Source organism: Hyposmocoma kahamanoa, unplaced genomic scaffold (genome assembly GCF_003589595.1).
Source record: "Hyposmocoma kahamanoa isolate Upper Pololo Valley unplaced genomic scaffold, ASM358959v1 211, whole genome shotgun sequence".
NCBI classification, from domain to species: Eukaryota; Metazoa; Arthropoda; class Insecta; order Lepidoptera; family Cosmopterigidae; genus Hyposmocoma; species Hyposmocoma kahamanoa.
This window is the reverse complement of record NW_020653732.1, coordinates 4,664,129-4,682,540: the sequence shown is the minus strand read 5'-3', so window position 1 is coordinate 4,682,540 and position 18,412 is coordinate 4,664,129. Positions and strand designations below refer to the sequence as shown.

At 36.1% G+C, this 18,412-nt stretch overlaps 1 protein-coding gene across 2 annotated transcripts; it reads left to right on the top strand.

The window, feature by feature from the left end:
• Positions 1-944: 944 nt before the first annotated feature.
• On the top strand, positions 945-17,844 carry LOC113227589 (isochorismatase domain-containing protein 1-like). Of its 2 annotated transcripts, none has more exons than XM_026460546.1 (4): positions 945-1,164; positions 6,554-6,760; positions 7,737-7,853; positions 12,625-13,040. In XM_026460546.1, exons 1-4 carry the CDS (start codon positions 1,030-1,032, stop codon positions 12,775-12,777), a joined length of 612 nt encoding a protein of 203 aa, XP_026316331.1. In that variant the 5' UTR covers positions 945-1,029; the 3' UTR covers positions 12,778-13,040. The 2 variants fall into 2 exon arrangements, with proteins under 2 accessions (XP_026316331.1, XP_026316330.1); XM_026460545.1 differs by lacking the exon at positions 12,625-13,040 and adding an exon at positions 17,616-17,844 and having other exon boundaries at positions 948-1,164.
• Positions 17,845-18,412: the final 568 nt, after the last annotated feature.

Genomic DNA, 18,412 nt, shown 5'->3' with positions numbered 1-18,412 from the left:
ATAATTACATATTATATTTTTTTACTGTTAACATTATGCGATAGAAATCTAGTCACACTCTGTGTGTTGAATTATTTAGGTTCTTCAATTTCGCAGAGGTTTGATCGTAATGGTTTACTGAAAACTAGATTCCCAAACGATCCTCGTGTCAAGTGTAATTGAAACGCCTACAAATATTATCTTGGCAATAATAAAATTGTGTTAAACTTTTTCTTTGCTCTTATAGAATTCATAGGCTCTTATTTAGACTAAACAAAAATTAATGCCAGTTATTTCAACGTCGTTTCTACTAAAAAAACATAAAGATGTTATTTATACTATAATCAAATGGCTCCATTCCTGCCTAAACTAAATTAAAATGATGCTTTCATAATCGCTTCCTTCTATTTAAACTACGCCTAGGTTTATAAATATTAAGCCAGCCTCAAATAGCGTGCCGCAATGTGAATTCTCTTTATATTACTTAAAATCTTTAAGATTACAATCCTACGCTACGAACAAATTTCTTTTAGAAATCTTATCTATTAAAGTTTGTAGCTGCTTAAAGATATATATTAAAAGATTACATTATCTTTTGTTATCGTCGTAATAATTGTTCTTTTCATTGCTTAACATTATTAATGAAATTAATATTTTTTTGTAAGTAGGTAGGTAATAGAATTTGCTAATTTTATGACACATAGCTATATATTTATTCATCTTTTAATGCACATAATTATCTGCTCATCACAATAAAATCTGTAAATATTCTACAACAACATTCACGAAATACAAATTTATAAACACCATTCATGAATTCATTCCAGTAAAAACTTTGATACTATTCTGCGTAATACAGAACGTTTATTGTTAGCCTTCCTAATTTGAAAGTTACAGCCACAGAAGCTAACACTTATTGACAAATGGTCTTTTCAATATATCAAAATTACAACTGGTTTTTTCAACTATTCATAACGTCAAATTTTCAAGGTTCAAGTTTGTTTAAATCACAAAGGTGATTACCGGCACTGTTTTCATAATTTAATAATTATGGCCGTTCGAAATATCTTTAAATTAGGAGCTTTGGAAGCTCCGAAGACGGCTTTTCTTCTGTGTGATATACAAGAAACATTTAGGCCTCATGTGAAGCATTTTGGAGAAGTTGTAAAAGTCGCTAATAAAATGGTATGCATCTTGTGATTATGTAATGGAAATGAATGTTATCTTGTTGGTAACTCGCATTTTTATTGGATATAGATATTTTACAGTTTTGTGTACTTATTTAAGCTTGAAAAATATGCCAAGATTAAGGAGTGCCGCTGTGAAAATTGTAACTTAAAACATATCCAGTCTCCTTGCACAAAATAAATAAATAATGTTTTAAACTACGACGCGAAAATAGGCAATTTATAAATTTGAAGCATCGAGTATGTAACCAGAAATAGAGACTTATCAGTGATATATCACTTATAAATATCAACTCTCGTGTGCACTGAAATTACAAAATAGAAGTCTGAAATAGTACAGCGAATGACCTATGTGTATGTCTCCATATATTCCAAAAATATTCTGTATTTATCGCAGTAAAGATAATACATCTAACAATGGCGTGCTGTTCCATTCGGTAGTGTGGGGAAAAACATCAAAACATTTAATTACAAAACAAAGAGAATCAAATTTCATAGGTACCTAATTAAATTTTAAATACATAATTTTGCAATTTTCGTCCATTAAAGCAAAGCTCAAGTTAACTGGTCGACTTTAAGTGCAACAATTGATGACACCCATTGATGACACTCAGCTATTGTTTCGAATTCGTTCTGGCCAATCGGAGTGCAGTTGATGATATGACAGAATAGTTTTCAAACAAATGAAATGACATTTCGTCTCTATTTCTGGTTGTATAATCGATGGTTTAAAGCCTGTGTCGGTCTGCGGCATTATTTTTTTTTCTTTCTTTTTTGCATACACTCATAACCACCCACACTTGGGAAACACTATGACGCAGGTGCCATGGACACACCTATACAACCACAAATTACACCCAAACGAAATATATTTAGGCAATAAAAATATTACTCCTGGCCTGGGAACTCTGTGTGGCAGACCAGCATGGTAACTGTTCGGCCAGAGAGGCAGTTGTATAATGTTATATAGCATTGTAGCTCCCAAATGGATGGAGTGATCTGAATGCGTGTTTTTTTTACTTGAAGGCTTTTTTGCCAACATGCAAAGACCTTAGAATAATAACGCATAGAATGATAGTTTCATATCAAACAAACTGTCAAAAGTGAGGCAGAAATCAAATTCATGTAGGCGTAAGCAAGTTATATTTACGCTTGTCAGCACGTACACAAATGTACAAATAATGATGCTATGGAATAATATTTTCATCAAAAGTGGGAAAATGGTCTCTTGCTTAACTCATCGTTAAGTTAATAAATACTACCCAATTTTTGTTTAATTCATATATGAACAAACACCTAAAATCGAGTTTAAGTGCGACTATCTAATTTGACTTTAGAACATGAAAATTTGGATATATAAAGCCTGATATTATCTGTGGATAACACATGGAATACATTATATAACAATAAAGAACCTGAACCTGAAAGTTATTTATACACAACTTTGGAGAACTGACCATGACTTTTTTAGTCAGTGTAGTTCCCTTTAATAACTTTAGTCAAGAACTTTTGAGTTTGGGCAAGACATTTTTTTTTAAATGAGCTCTTCATATAATGAGCTATTCATCATACAGGATGATGAACAAGAATAATGATTTTCACATGAAACTAATGAAGGCAATTACTAAATATATTCCGTAAAAGTAGCTTACATTTCTAGAATAAATTCTGCAACGGTCGCGATATTGCCTAGTCTCAAAAAATTGCCATGTATAATTATTTTGAAACAGGATAGAAAAATGGGGAGAAAAAATCCGTTACTTTGCAACATTTTCGTATCTTGTTGCAACGAAATTAATTTTCTGTTTTAGTGAATATTTACACAAAAATACAAGTTTAAACTCTTTACTTCCTGGTGGAACGTGATGTTAGTATCTATTTTATGTTTGTCTATTGTTTGACGTATTTTTACACTCATTTACCGCACATTTCGTCATTTTTAGCTAAAATTCTTGAGCTGTTCGCAGTGCAATTTGATCTTGAGCACTGACGGCCCGCCCGCTCGTGTAAGCCTAGTTGGGTCCCTACAATTTGCCTCACTTAGTGTGTGCGGACTATGCGTTAATATTCTAAGTATGAGACCATAAGCAGTGAATTTTTGATGTGGCCTATGGAACACTATGGAACTTCGTACGCCCATCGAGGGCAGCACTGTATGAGGAGATATACAGGCGTTTCATCTGCCTCATTGCAGAATCTACTCTCTATTTTCTCTGCCTTATATTTGACAAGTGCTTGTTCAAGCCACTACTGTGAAGGCTCTAGTCACCATTCTGATGCTATTGCTGTCCAGGGACAGAGCTTCTCTACAATGTTTGGCACTATAGGCAGCTATCAGGATTTTTGAATGCTCCAGACCCTTGCTCTGTATCCACATTCTAAGAAGCAGTAGACTTCTTTGTGAAAGAGTTCGTCCAGGGAGGTACTGCCACCTTACCTATTTCTTACGCCAAGAGATCTACAGGAAGGCCCTAACTAACTATAACAAGGAGATAAGGAAGGCCAAGCGAGCATCGTGGCGGCGGTTCTGTGAGGAGATCGCTAGTGCTCCTCAAGGTGCACGTCTACATAGACTGCTCGCTAAAGCCAATTCCCATCAACCAGGACTGTTAAAGAAGCCTGATGGGACCTTCTCGACTTTTAGGACAGAAACCCTTGAGCTTTTAATGTCAACCCACTTCCCGGGGGCCTTGTGCGACACTAATCCAGCAACGACGCTACATTCACCTCGCAACGAAGACTGGAACAGAGCCGCCAACATAATAAGACCCCGACAAGTGGCTTGGGCCATAAGCTCGTTTAAATCGTATAAATCCCCAGGTGAGGACAGTATTACTCCCATCTTACTGCAGCAAGGCATAAGTGTACTCTTGCCATACCTGGTATTATATAGTCTGGTATTAATGTATAGTCCTATCCATCACACTCAACACGCCTATCAGAGCGGAAAGTCCACAGAGACAGCTTTGCTCCACCTTGTGGACAGGGTTGAAAGAGCGTTTGAGGACAAACAAATAGCACTGTGTGCCTTTCTAGACATTGAGGGTGCATTTGACAATACACCCATCTATACTCTGGTGAAGGGCCTAACCTGCAAAGATGTGGACACTTCAACCACGAGATGGGTACAGAACATGCTTTTAAGCCGCAGGGCCAGTATCTCGTTACATGGGGACCGGCTTGTAGCCTTCACAGTAAGGGGTTGCCCGCAAGGTGGAGTAATTTCTCCTCTCCTGTGGTCTCTTGCTTTGGATCAACTCCTGTATAGGTTGACTGAACTGACGAATATTGACGCTCAGGGATATGCGGAATGCCTGGTGATCACAGTTTCACAGTTCGAGGGCACTGCCAAAATACTATATCATCACTTATGCAAGGAGCACTTGACACCATTTCCGCGTGGTGTCAAGATAACGAATTATCAATCAATGCGGAAAAGACAACCATTGTCATCTTCGCCAGGAGACGGAAACTTGACAAACTAGTGGAGTGAAACTAGCGTTGGGGTCTAAAACCAAAGATGACTCTGGGTATATAAGGCAATTGTGTGGCCCATAGTGACTTACGCCTCTGTTGCTTGGAGTACTAAAGTCAGCCAAACAACCACAATTGTCACATTGGGCAGTCTACGGCGCATCGCGTGTCTGCTAGCAACGGGAGCCACGTCCACCACACCTGGGGCAGCCCTAAATGCATTGCTGAACCTGACTCCTCTTCATTACAGAGGGAGGCCAGTACCAGCATGTACAGGCTTACCACTAGGTTAAGGAGACTATATGTATAGCTCTATAGACTAGATAGCTCTCCCAGACATTGAGATCAGCCCAAGACTCAATTCTGGAACACTCTGTTCTGGGAATGACTTCTGATGTCATGCTTCCCAAACAAAACTTCAAAAAACTCTACCAGGTAGAATTTCCAACTAGGGAGGCCTCGGAAACTAACAGTCTCACCTGGAAGGACGGTAGCCTTCTATGGTATACCGATGGGTCTAAGATGGGACTCAACGTAGGCTGTGGTATACACGGTGTGAGACCCAGGCTCAGCTACAAGCTGAACATGGGACGACACTCTATCTTTCAGGCCGAAGTGTACGCCATAATTACTTGCGCGCATTTGAACCTGAAGAGAGGCTACGTTGACAAGCATATTTACATAAAATCAGATAGTCAAGCGGCTCTACATGCACTAGCCTTAGTCACCCAAACATCGAGGATTGTAGAGAACTGTGTAAATATACTGAACACTCTCGGGGAAAGTAATATAGTGGTACTGCGCTGGGTTCCAGGCCACTCTGACATGACAAGATAACGAGTCAGCGGATGAACTGGCAAAGGCTGGTGCTAGGGAAACCTTTATTGGACCCGAACCCTTCATAGGGAGAGCACACACCTCTTTCGAGAAGTGTGGCTACAGACCAAGGGTCTTGAGCATTCAAAAGCCCTGGTATCTGCCTACAGTGCCAAACACTGTAGAGAAGCTCTGTCATTGGACAGGACTGGCATAAGAATGCTCACTACAGCCTTAACAGGGCATTGTGGCTTAAACAAGCACATGTCACTAGAGAATGAAATGCACATGAAAATAGAGAATGTAGATTCTGCCACACGGAAGATGAAACTCCTGTTCATCTACTCACCCAATGCTACTCCCTGATAGGCGTACGAAGTTCCGTACTGGAAAGGCACATGCCACAACCAGAGTATATTAAATCTATCGGAGCCAGGAAAGTCCTTCAGTTTTTCAATGCTGTCGGTGTTGGCTCTGCACTGTAATTAGTGGTGACCACAATAGATCAGTCAATGGTCGCAGTGATGAGGGGATACATAACCCTGAATGAAGCCACCCTAATAATAATAATAATACGCCAAGCAGTAATATCAACATTACTGTGTACCGGTTTTAAAGGGCGAGGGTGCTGGTGAACTTACAGGCACATGGGACTTGTCAACTTATGTCTCAGGCTGGCGGGTGCAGTAGCAGTGCCCCTCAGATCTTTGCGATTCAAAGCTCTGAGTGGCACTACAACTGTTATGGACAGGCGTGTAGTTTACCATCAAGCGCACGACTTGTTCGTCCTGTCACTTGATATTATAAAAAAAAACACTTGGAGATGTGTGAGCTTTCTGTCAGCAGAGTGAGCTTTGCCAAACTGAATACTATACTTATAAAGCTGTATATTCTCAATGATCTTATATAAATGTCGTATATACTTATTTCTCAGATTTAGTTAACTAACACTCATGAAGTCTCTTTAAAACATCCACAACTTGTTGTCCTAGAGGCATCCAACATTCACACCTCAAGTATAAAAAGAAATAAAACGGAGGGACGCACAGGTTCTGAATAAACTACCCCAATAAGAAGAATAACACTCCATTTTCCAGTTACAAGCAGCCAAAGCCTTCCAGATCCCAGTCTACATTTCAGAACAGTATCCGAAAGGACTCGGCCATACAACAAAAGACATAAACGTATCTGACGCAGCTCTGGTCTATGAGAAGACTAAGTTTTCCATGGTCACTCCTGAGTTGCAGGAAAAACTGAAAAACGATGTGCCGGATTTGAAAGCCGTTGTGTTGTTTGGTATTGAAGTGAGTTACTTTTAATATTTTCTTTGCATATAAATAATAAATAAATAAATATTAGACAACATGTCCCAAAGTAAGTAATTAAATCACTTGTGTTATGGAAATGGGAAACAATAACGGTACCACAAACACCCAGAACCGAGACAATATACAATACTTAGTTCTCCTACATTGACGCGACCGGGAATCTAACCCGGAACCTCAGAGATCCACCGTTAAACTCGGTGTGCAATCAAATATATTTACTAAAAGATCAACGACCTTGAAGTCAACGATATGTACTATGAATGCTGGATAAGGAGGTCCCTGGTGTGGTTCCCAGTAAGATAAATAAATAAATAACGCACAAACTCAATAGTCCCGCACCAGGGAAACCCTGTATCGCGGGTAACATAGACAACTACAAATTACATCCAAACTCACAAGAGAAGTAAATATAGGCCAAACAAATATTTCTCCCGGCCCGGGAATCGAACCCGGGACCTCTGCGTGGCAGTCCACCATGGTAACCGTTCGGCCACAGAGACAGTTAAGATAAAAGTTAACTGAACTTTTCTCATATTGGCGTTGTTAAACCTTTACAAATTTTGGGATAAATGTGGTAAATAGGGCTTCACTTGAAAACCAAAATTCAGCAAGTTCTCTGAAGTACTTTTAAGTAACTACTACAGAGATCTTGGTAAGTTTTTCTTTACAGAAATATCTCCATATAAAAATGATGTACAAAAGTTAGACATTTTTTTGTTGTATACTTTTATTTTAGTCTGTTTTCAGGACTATACGTGATCAGATTAAGTAAACCCTATCGTGTAACGAATTAACACATTTTTTAGACCATCTCAAGTGTATCGTATATTTTTTACAAGGCTGTTATTTAATAGTAAATACCTAACCCATTTGATGTAGCGAAACAGTTTTTCCCCGCTTCTCCAGTGACTCGCCTGAAAAAATATTAATAAAGTGTTTCTCTATTTTCCAGGCCCACGTGTGCATAGAACAAACGGTGATAGACTTACTTAACGAGGACATAGCGGTTCATGTTTTGGCTGATGGAGTATCGTCCAGATCGTTGATGGACAGGGGACTTGCTTTACAGGTACATTATTCTTTTTTGCTATACAAGTAAACGGTATTGGGCAAAAATGTCATTGCAGCCACCAGTAACACTTTATAAAAAGTGATAAATATAATAATTTATAACATTCTTATAAAAAAACTGACACTGAGTTTGTGATATTACATCTATATACATTCATTTCATGATTAAGATCCCTACTCTATCTGGGAGTAGGGAGAGACCTGTAAACTAGTTGTGTGTCGATTGTGATCGATCGAATTAAAATTATTTGAACAGCACCTGGGACCCGATAACCCGGGTAACAGGCTTCTAAATAACCCGATCATTTTAGAGTTTCATGGATCATGTGCGCAATATTCGACTTTATCACTATAATTTTAGAGATTATTCAAAAATTCACATAACACTCAGTCTGGAACTGTCAATACTATTGTTGTCTCGTTCACTTTCACGCGAAGTCCCCACTCACTACATGTTTCGCCTTCTCACTCTTCGTTTGGATCGAACGTTTGTTCTATAGAGCATTCGTTCGATAGAATCTTTGTTCGATCGAACCAAAAAGTCGAGCGACGAGTCAACGGGTTAACGAATCAACGCATCAATGAGTCTATCAATCATTCATCCTGATTGCTCCGTGGCGTAGTGTCCGTTAAATGATAATTTTGAAAGTTTAATCTGTTTTTCGGTATGTCGTCATTATTTATGAGTGCAGTAGCTAATATTAAAACATTAATGAATAGGTAATAAATTAGTAATTTTGAATGCTCATAAGTTTATTGTTATGTGTTTTTATTTTGTAGGTGTCACTTTTTTTAGAAAAAAATTTAGTGTGCTAAGTGTGGTTTATCAATGATGCATTTCACTTTATACACATTACTCATCCGTATTCCCGCTAAAAGACTAAAAGCGCGAAGAACATATGATCCGCTAAAAGATCGAACATATGATCGAATTTGACCCGATCACATTACGAATGGGTCATGATCGACCTATACAGGTCTACTTTAAACAGATGTTCATCAAACATAGCGAAGTAACAACCAGAATAAATTAGCCTTAAAAATAAAATATATCGCTTCCATTAAAAAAATGCAATTACCCTTTGCCCGATACTGTTACGTAATTATTTAATTGTCATACTAACCTGGTTTATTTTGAAATACCATAGACCAATAGCCGTAGTCGAGAGTAGTCGGGTATGGAGTACCTATTGGTACAACAGATGTCGCGACGAATGCCAGATAGCTATTTTTGTAACTAATTTCTTTTACATCGACAAGCTGTAATAATTTATCAAGCTTCTCTAATTTCTAGTGATAAGGAACAAATCAACTAGATGGCGTTTATTGCACAGATTTTTATCTATCGTGCCTGCTATACTTTTGTTTTGTTTAGGATTAGCTCCATCTACCCCTATTAACTAAACTAAAACTAAACTTAAACGTATTAAATTTAATTATATATTAAATTAAAATTAAAACGTAAACTTGGCAATTTCGACATACGATACTTTACGTAGGAGGTGTCGATTTGTCAAAGTTTTCATGGTGTCGCCATCTCTAAGGTCCCGGGTTCGATCCCCGGTCGGCTTAATGTAGAAAACTAACTTTTCTATATTGTCTCGGATCTGTGTTTTTGTGGTACCGTCGTTACGTACCGTACGTCGTCGTTGTTTCCGATTTCCATCACACAGGTCGACTCATCCGTAGAACAAAGACCTGCAAGACATTTGTGATGTTGTCCAATATTTATTTATTTATATTAAAGAGGAATTAATCGATATCCACCGTCATCTACATATAAGACGGAATTTTGGCCTTTTTCATAGCTACAAACTGTAGTATGGAGATTAGCAGTCGTCTTAAGTTATTGTTCCATGATATTACTTTGCATGAAGTAAGCATGAATTTAGTATTACGCATAAGTTATGTCACGCTTGTATATTTTTTTACTACCCGCCAGGCTACACAATAAAAACTAAGTCCTTCAAATGAGTACTATAATTACAAAATATTTTTTGCTAAAACATTTCACTAAATTTCATAACTACAAAATAATATACATACCTATTATACTTTAACAGTAATTCTTCAACACTGCTTAGAGCAAAAATATTTTAATTACAAACTACTTAAAGTACCAATTAGAATATCACTTTAGTTTGTAGGTAATTGAATTACAAACTACAGACTATTTTTGCAAAATGTACAAAAGATCATAACTATAAGCTATATTACTCGTATTATAAAAGAATAATTAATTTAAATAATAATTATGATATTAATTCTTTTGTCAAATGCATAAAATGCACTAAACAGGGTGTCTCATGGCTATGCCACACGAAGGGAAAGTACCTTAAATACTGTAGATAGAAAAAATTACTGAAAGAAGATTTCATTTAGATTTTAAAAACAATTCGAACTGCATTCAAAGATTTTTAAACAATCGCCTGCCTGCCACCTTGCATATAATATAGTATGCAATAAAGTGTTGAGTTGACCTTTATTATATTATTTATTTTTAATGGTATTCAATGTGGCAAACAGTTAAAAGGTCCAACTATAATATCCCGCTGTCTATAGACAATTGGGACTGCTGTCTCTCCATACCATTCAATCTAGACCACAATTAGGTGGTAGATACCAGGACCCCATGTCTGCTAATTTCAAATCACCTCAGTTGTGTGTGAATAGAGTGTCAATGGCAAGGTTTTGTATGTTTGATATTCTACTAAAAGTAAGAGTAGTAGCTGTCAGTGCCATTAATCTACTATTTATTCAATTGATTTTTTTTTTTATGGTATTCTGCTCTTCAATGGCGAGTTGGTGGCACGTCGATGTCGTAGTTACTAATTTATTTTAAGTTTTGTTTTTTTTAATATATAATCCACAATTGGCCACAATCTCACCTGGTGTTAACCGACGATGTGAACGACGACGGGACGCGTTCGCCTAAAAAATGCCTATTCATTCTAGCCTTGAATAGCCCCAAATTGTACCTTTCGGAAAACACAGACGCCAGTAGATTAATCCACTCCTTTGCTACACGCATCAAAAAGGAGGAAGCAAAGCGCTTAGTGCGAATGGGTGGTATATCAACGAAGGAGGAACGGTGAGGGTGGAACTAAATTGAATCGTTCGTTTAAAGTTAGTTAGTTCCTGAAAAGTCAATTTCTGACGAAAATTTCATTATTATACAAAATACGTTATTTTATTTTTCCTTTGAAAAAGTATTTGTATAACGATTTTTGTAAAAATAAACACCGTTATGCAAATTCGTTTCATGGTCGCGCTGGTCTTTTACGCGTTGGTCTATTATCGGCGCTCATACCTAAATTTCAGTGGAGTCACAATGGTATTACAATGACCAGGGGGCCTACTATGAACTGTTAGAGCAATCCTATTTAAGCCTGTAACTTGGATTGTCTGTCAAATACGTATTATGACATCACAAAAACAATTCACTGTCCATGCAGTTTACGTTCCCCATTCGAAATCCGTTCACCTTTTCTTTCATAGCAAAATCGCGGTCTCATCTGTAAAAATAAGCAATTCAAAAAAAGTTACTCCGTGACTTACTTTTTTTAGATTTAGTTACATTTTAAGTAATTTCCTGTAAGTTTTATTATATTTTTAGTTTCATACTTATTTGTTATCTGTATAGGCTATATAGCCAATTGTCAATAAATAAATACTATTAACAATTGAGCTGTTTTTGGTCATTTTAGTTCGAGTTCCCAATATTTAAAGTATTGTTGATAAATTATTGGCATTGCGATTTTTAAATGAAATTTTAATAATTTTATTTACCGAAAATCGTAAAATTAATTTTAAATAGTGCCAAATGTGATTTTAATGCGATCAATGAAAATGTACGAATACAAGATACGTTCCAATTATGTTATCAAATTACAAACTCACCTTATTTATTTTGAATGATAATGACTGGACATAACATGTAATTTTGTCGTACGACAAATTGTAAAGTATGATTGAAAAGTTGCCAATATTACAAAACAACGTAGTAAGTATAATCAATAATAAAATTATTAAAAAAATATAATTATTCTCATTTTGAACACAATCATAGTGCTTGAACGCTCCCAGGATAGTCCATCTGTCTATTTCTTTCATATGATTTAGCATGTAGTTCCATCTCGCTGTTGTTAGATGTCAGCTAGCCAGCCAGAGACAATAATTAACGTTTAAAAAGTAAAACTCATCATCCAGCCATGCCATTACCGTTCGACTTTGCGTAGGTCATGATATGAATTTAAGCAATTCACTTTTACCATGCCACGTGAATTGCATGGAACTTGGCTGGCAGCTTATACGCTCAAAGTATGCCTCCAGGGCCCCAATTCTGCAATGGCAGTTGAGTTTCAGGGGAATGTCAGTGATATCATATTCATTCATTCAATTACTAAACATCGATGTTGCCTTACTAAAACTACTTTTGTTGTTTGTTGTCAATCAATTACTGTGCATAACTTTTATCTTGTTTAATGAGTAATTTAGTCTTCAAATTCAATTATATAATTTTAATTCACTACGCCATCGCAATCGACTCGCCATTGATGAGCAGAATACCAAAAAAATGCAATGGCAGTTGAATAGTAGGTTAGTAATAATAGTAGGCTAGGCATTGACAAACCAGTTTTAGCAGAATACCAAACGTGCAAAATCCTGCCATTGTCGCTCTATACACACAACTGAAATGATTTAAAATTAGCAGAATGTGGGCCCAGTACAACTTGTAACTAAAAAAATCTCATCTCCGTTGTTTCCAGCGCCTGCAAAGTATTGGATGTTTCATAACAACATCAGAGAATGTTCTTTTCAAGTTGCTTCGTGACAAGAACCATCCCTCGTTTAAAGTTGTGTCAAAACTCAATAAAGAACCTACTGTTGACACCTTAGGGTTCGACAGGGCTAAATTATAGACTTAATAATTAAAATTTGATCATTACTTTGACTGGGTTTTAATTTGTATTTTTAACCAACCAAGTGTTATTTAAAAAAGCGTTGCAAGTATTGCAAACAATAGATTATTACTGTACTTTGTCCAACCGTTTATTTTCTATTTGACATTATGCATTCGTATGAAGTCATTATGAAGTTCAATTATTTATATTGTTAGACAACCATAGACAAAAAAATGCTTCATGGGCGGTGCTTTTTCTTTACTGTAGTGAAGCGACGTAGTCTTTAGCTCCGATAATTTTATCGAACCAACAGATTATGAAGATTATTCAAAGTGATTTCTTTGTTGTATATTTGTAAATACATATCAATAATGTTTTGATATCTGTATAGTAATAAATTATAATTTAAATTAGTAAATTTATTTTTTTTTTATTCCAATATTGTTTATTATAATGTAAAAGTAGAATCCTCTGTAACATCGATTATTAATTCATTGTGAATGTGAACCCGGTCACATTCACGATTAAAACATTTTCATGAAATAAGTCATTGTAATAAAAAATCGGTAACGCATTAGGACATCACTAATTGAGTACTCGAGATGTCAAAGTAAAATAAATTAGAGATGCACGTTTCGACAAAAAATCGCTAGATCCTATACACGTGTAAAACTGCCTCTGTGGCCGAACGGTTACCATGGACCCCAGTTGAAGGGATACCAGTTGGTCACGCCTTAAAATCCATTTTCTGGTCAATTTTTTTCTATTGCTTTGTGTTTTCCCTTCCATGGTTTTGTACTTCAACCATTAACGTTATCTGCTACAATTTATATATCTCACAGCAGATCGATCGTCATCATCTTGATTGTGCAAGTAGATAAATATAACTTGAACGCTGACGAACTCGTAAAGTAACCAAAATCCGGATGGACTCCTCATTATTATAATTTATTTATTATTTACTCCTATACGATCTGACTCGTATGCCTCAACTTCTGCCTACCGTGGCCAAACCATTTTTACCATTTGTTACCATGCCGGACTGCCACGCAGAGGTCCCAGGTTCGATACTCGGGCCGGGAGAAATATTTGTATGGCCTACGTTTATTTCTCTCATGAGTTTGGATGTAATTTGTGGTTGTCTGTGTGTGTGTGTCCATAGCACCCGCGACACAAGGTTTCCCTAGTGCGGGGCTATATTTAGTGTGTGCGTTATTATTATTGATCTTCATAAAAATCGAGTCGTAATGAGCAATGAAATGTAAACGGACCGTCCGAATTCGGAACAGACACTGTACTCCCGAACTCAGATTGCTGAGGCAGCCCAAAAAGCTGCGAAGCTGAATTGGAGTTAGGCTGGTCAGGTCTGCCGCATGCCTGAAGATCTGTGGGCCAAGGTAACCCAGTGGAACCCCAAAAGCGTGACGAACTGGACGCCTACGATAATGCTTGGGGTCCAGTTAACTCAGGATCGGGATGCGTGGAGGGATCATGAGCGGCCTTTGCTCAGCAGTGGGATACATCAGGCTAAGTGTAATTGAAGCATTGGGAACAACAAGGGCGTTCGGCACCCAAAGCTTGTTATGATGTTATTGCATCAAAACATGTAAAACACAATCTAATCTTGTGACAAAAAGTCATATCGCTCTCCATTCTAGATGGCGTAATTTTCATTCATTTAAAAGTAACTCACCTCAGTGCCAAACAACACAACGGCTTTCAAATCCGGCACATCGTTTTTCAGTTTTTCCTGCAATACGGGAGTGACCATGGAAAACTTAGTCTTCTCATAGACCAGAGGTGCGTCAGATACGTTTATGTCTTGTTGTATGACCGAGTCCCTTCGGATACTGCTCTGAAATGTAGACTGGGATCTGAAAGGCTTTGGCTGCTTGCACCTGGAAAATGGAGTGTTATTACTCTTATTGGGGTAGTTTATTCAGAACCTGCGCGTCCGTGCGTTTTACTTCTTTTTCTATTTGAGGTGTGAATGTTGGATGCCTCTAGGACAACAGTTGTGGATGTTTTAAAGAGACTCCATGACTGTTTCAGTTAGTTAAATCTGACAAATAAGTATATACGACATTTATATAAGATCATTGAGAATATACAGCCTTATAAGGACAGTATTCGGCCTGGCAAAGCTCACTCATCTTCCAAGTGTGTGAGAAGGGGCTTCTGTCGGATTGGAGTATACATAATGAAGTAACCTGTGCATCTCCGTTTTAGCAAAAAATCGATTTAAAAACCAATTTCAGCGATAGTGACTAAATCTTTCTCATTCATGTAAAGCAATCTATCTAAATAAGTATTAAATAATAGTTTTATAAACTTTATTGTACATCAATTAGACAAAGGGAACTTTAAAATTCATGCACTTTTCTAACGGTCAAGCATATTTTACACACTTGACAATTAAAAATGTATCCAAATGTCATTATTGTCGCTCTCATTCTTGTCTACTTTTAAGTCAAATAGTTAATTTATGCCAAACAATTACTTGAAATATAACAATTAGATGGTGATAGTGGTGGTGATGACGATGGTGCCGATGATAATGGTGATCATGATGATGATGTTGATGGTGGTGATGATGATTGTATTGAAACATGACATTAACAAAATCTTATTTAGATTTATTTATTAATTATATATAGATAGATAGATGGTCTTACACGGATGAGAAGGATTTTGATACAAGAAGCTATATTAAAATATTTGTTACATGTTAAATGTATTTAAATGTTCTTTTGTGAACGATAAAATGTGTGTTGTAATAATAATTTCTTATTATTGTGCCGTCTTTCTCATTTAGGTTTATGAGAAAATCATTCGTGTTACTGCAATCTCATTCGTGTGACCTAAAATATAGGTTTTTGTTGTATTTAACTTAAATATTTCTGTGGTTTTGTAATTATTGACATTATTTGAACTTATTTGTACGTTTACGACCTTAAACCAAAAGAAAAAAGGGTTTTACAAAAATCACTCAAAAAGTGCCATTGAAATTCACCCAAAACGCCTTTCATTTCATTCACCCAAAATTCTTAACAATAAATAAATATGAGTAACAGATGAAAATGATAATTACAAATCTCCACAAGTAAAACAAAAAATAAGTTATTAATTTTTTAGTCAGCAGAAACTAAACATTATTATTGAAATGTAAAGTACATAATATTAGTTTAGGTACACAATGAGAACAGGTACAATTGCCAATGAAGGGAAAAAAAGGAAAAGAAAAAAAAGGAGAAATATTAAACCCTATATAGCCCAACCAACACAAACAGACATAGACTTTAAAGTACTGAAAATAGACACAAAATTAACTCGACAGTTAGGGCGACTTCAAATTAGGCGTTTTTAGAAGTGCTGCAGTGGCGCTACTGTGGCGCTGCAGCCGCACCAGGTATAATTTTCATACAATATATAGTCTGTAAAAGAGACCCGTGCGTGATGCGACTGCTCTTCTAAATATTCAATAAAAATAGTAGTGGCGCCACTGCAGCACTTCTACAAGCGTCTATGAAGACTCCTTTACATTATGGAAGAGTAGGTTTTTCGCAGGGTCATTAAATTGTTTATTAGCTTTGATATTTTATTTTTAAATTTTTTTGCATGTCATGTTGTGATCGTGTACTGCATGCATTGAAGGCTCACCGATAATGTTATCTAGATTATGATACTTCAACGACATAGTTCAGTATTGCACCAACAGATTACGCTTTATCATTTATAATTTTTCTAGAGTTTTGCTTGTGGGAAATAAAGAAAATCAAGACTTAAAAATTAATTCGCATAAAAACAAGAATTATAAAAACCCGTCATGTTTTTTTCTTGCTTAACACGCTGTGGAAATTAGTTTCCGTACGTTATTTAGCGCCTTGTAATAAGCATGGTATTCAGTGTAATTGAAACAAAACACATCCTGTTCTTTTTCCCATTATTCATTGTTCACTATAATATGTGCAAACGAGACTATTATAGAAACATTTGTCAGTCATACGCCATCACGTTGCCGCAGCGACCGTGTAATTTTACCCATAGACGTACGTGCATTGTCACACAAATTTGTCGTAAATTCGCCTATATTATGTAAATTTCGTGGAAATCTTTGTTTTTTTTTAATTTGGAAATTTAATGACAAATGTGTATAGGTAGGTAATAAAAAATAGTGCGTTCTATTACATGTCACACAAATTTTAAAAGTTTTAGTGAGCATCAAATGTAACAAATATTACTGTAAAAGACTGATACTTATTCGTTAGACGTTTCCGTCTGTTTTTACTATCTATGGCACATTTATTTTATTTTTTTATTTACAAGTTTACTTTTTAAGTTTATTTTGTAGTGATATCGACTGTGTGGTTCTTATTTATTCCTTTGTTTTGATTTAACTTTTTGTGTTGTTGTTTGCTTTCTTCCAGTGTTATTGACTTGCCTGTCTTCTACTTGCTTGAAATTAAATGATACATTGTATGTTTTCACACTAGACGACTCGTAACGATAAAGGCATGGAGTTGAATTGAATGTTTTGGTCGTATGGTATAAATAAGACAGCAAAGTATAATAGTGGTGGAATAAATTCAGTAATATTTATAGTATTATGAAAACAGTTGTATTGAAATTGTCCTTTTAAAGCTTCGTTATTAAAAATGGCGCCAACCCTGGACGAATTTGGCGCCAAAAATTTGGATAATAGAAATCCATTCCGTTATCGAATTGTGTCGTGTAAAAATATGGTCTATTGATTGATTGATTGAAGATGCCATTTTTTTCTAGAGAATATCTAGTCTTTAAATTCTTGTAAATAATAAACATTATACATAATTAAGCTTTTTTTTTCTCATTTACAGCGTTTTCAATCGCTTGGCTGCTTCGTCGGAACTTCAGAAAACGTTTTATTCAAATTATTGAAAGATAAAACTAATCCTTCTTTTAAAGCTATTTCGAAATTAAATATGGCGCCGACGCCGGACGAATTTGGCGCCAAAACTTTGGATAGCAAAATTAATTAATTTTTTGCTTGTTTCAAGTTTCAGTAGAAATTCAAGCACAGAGTGTATATATAGGATTATTACTATTTACAAGTTTTTTAACAAAGTGTGACTTTTTATTTTTAACCTACCATTCCAGAGCGGTTTCAAATTCCATGATCACGGATTGACTAGCAAGCGGCAATTAACAGGTTTAAGGCCAAATACATCTGACTACGACGCTGACGATTATACTCATCGAGGCTTATTGCGGCGGTTCCATTGATACTCATTTTTCTCCAATTCAGGAGTGACTACTACCGCTTGCTTATGTTACTATATTATAAGAATAAAGAATACAAAATCTAACATACATAAATAGCAACACGAATGAGATTACCACCAGATTATAGTGACGAAAAAAGAATGTTTTATTCAACAATTATCCCTTATAACAAACTTACCACGTTATGACCTACTACATAGATATCGTTAGTTATGACTATTCTGCCAACAAATACACCACATCTCCCACGTTTCAGTCAATACATGAACATGGAGCGCGAAAACGTTTTGAAACAGCGGGATAAGAATTAAACTTCTTTGGACGCCCTTAAAATTAGATTCTTGTAGACGCGCTGCATTGGCAGTGTTAACTTTTTGGTTAACTAATAATT

What these genes read in the sequence shown, in the direction of transcription:
- LOC113227589 (XM_026460545.1), top strand. Translation starts at nt 1,030, where the DNA reads ATGGCCGTTCGAAATATCTTTAAATTAGGAGCTTTGGAAGCTCCGAAG. An exon ending in TAAAAGTCGCTAATAAAATG is followed by an intron (nt 1,165 to 6,553) that starts GTATGCATCTTG and finishes TCCATTTTCCAG; the next exon opens with TTACAAGCAGCCAAAGCCTT. An exon ending in ACAGGGGACTTGCTTTACAG is followed by an intron (nt 7,854 to 17,615) that starts GTACATTATTCT and finishes TCTCATTTACAG; the next exon opens with CGTTTTCAATCGCTTGGCTG.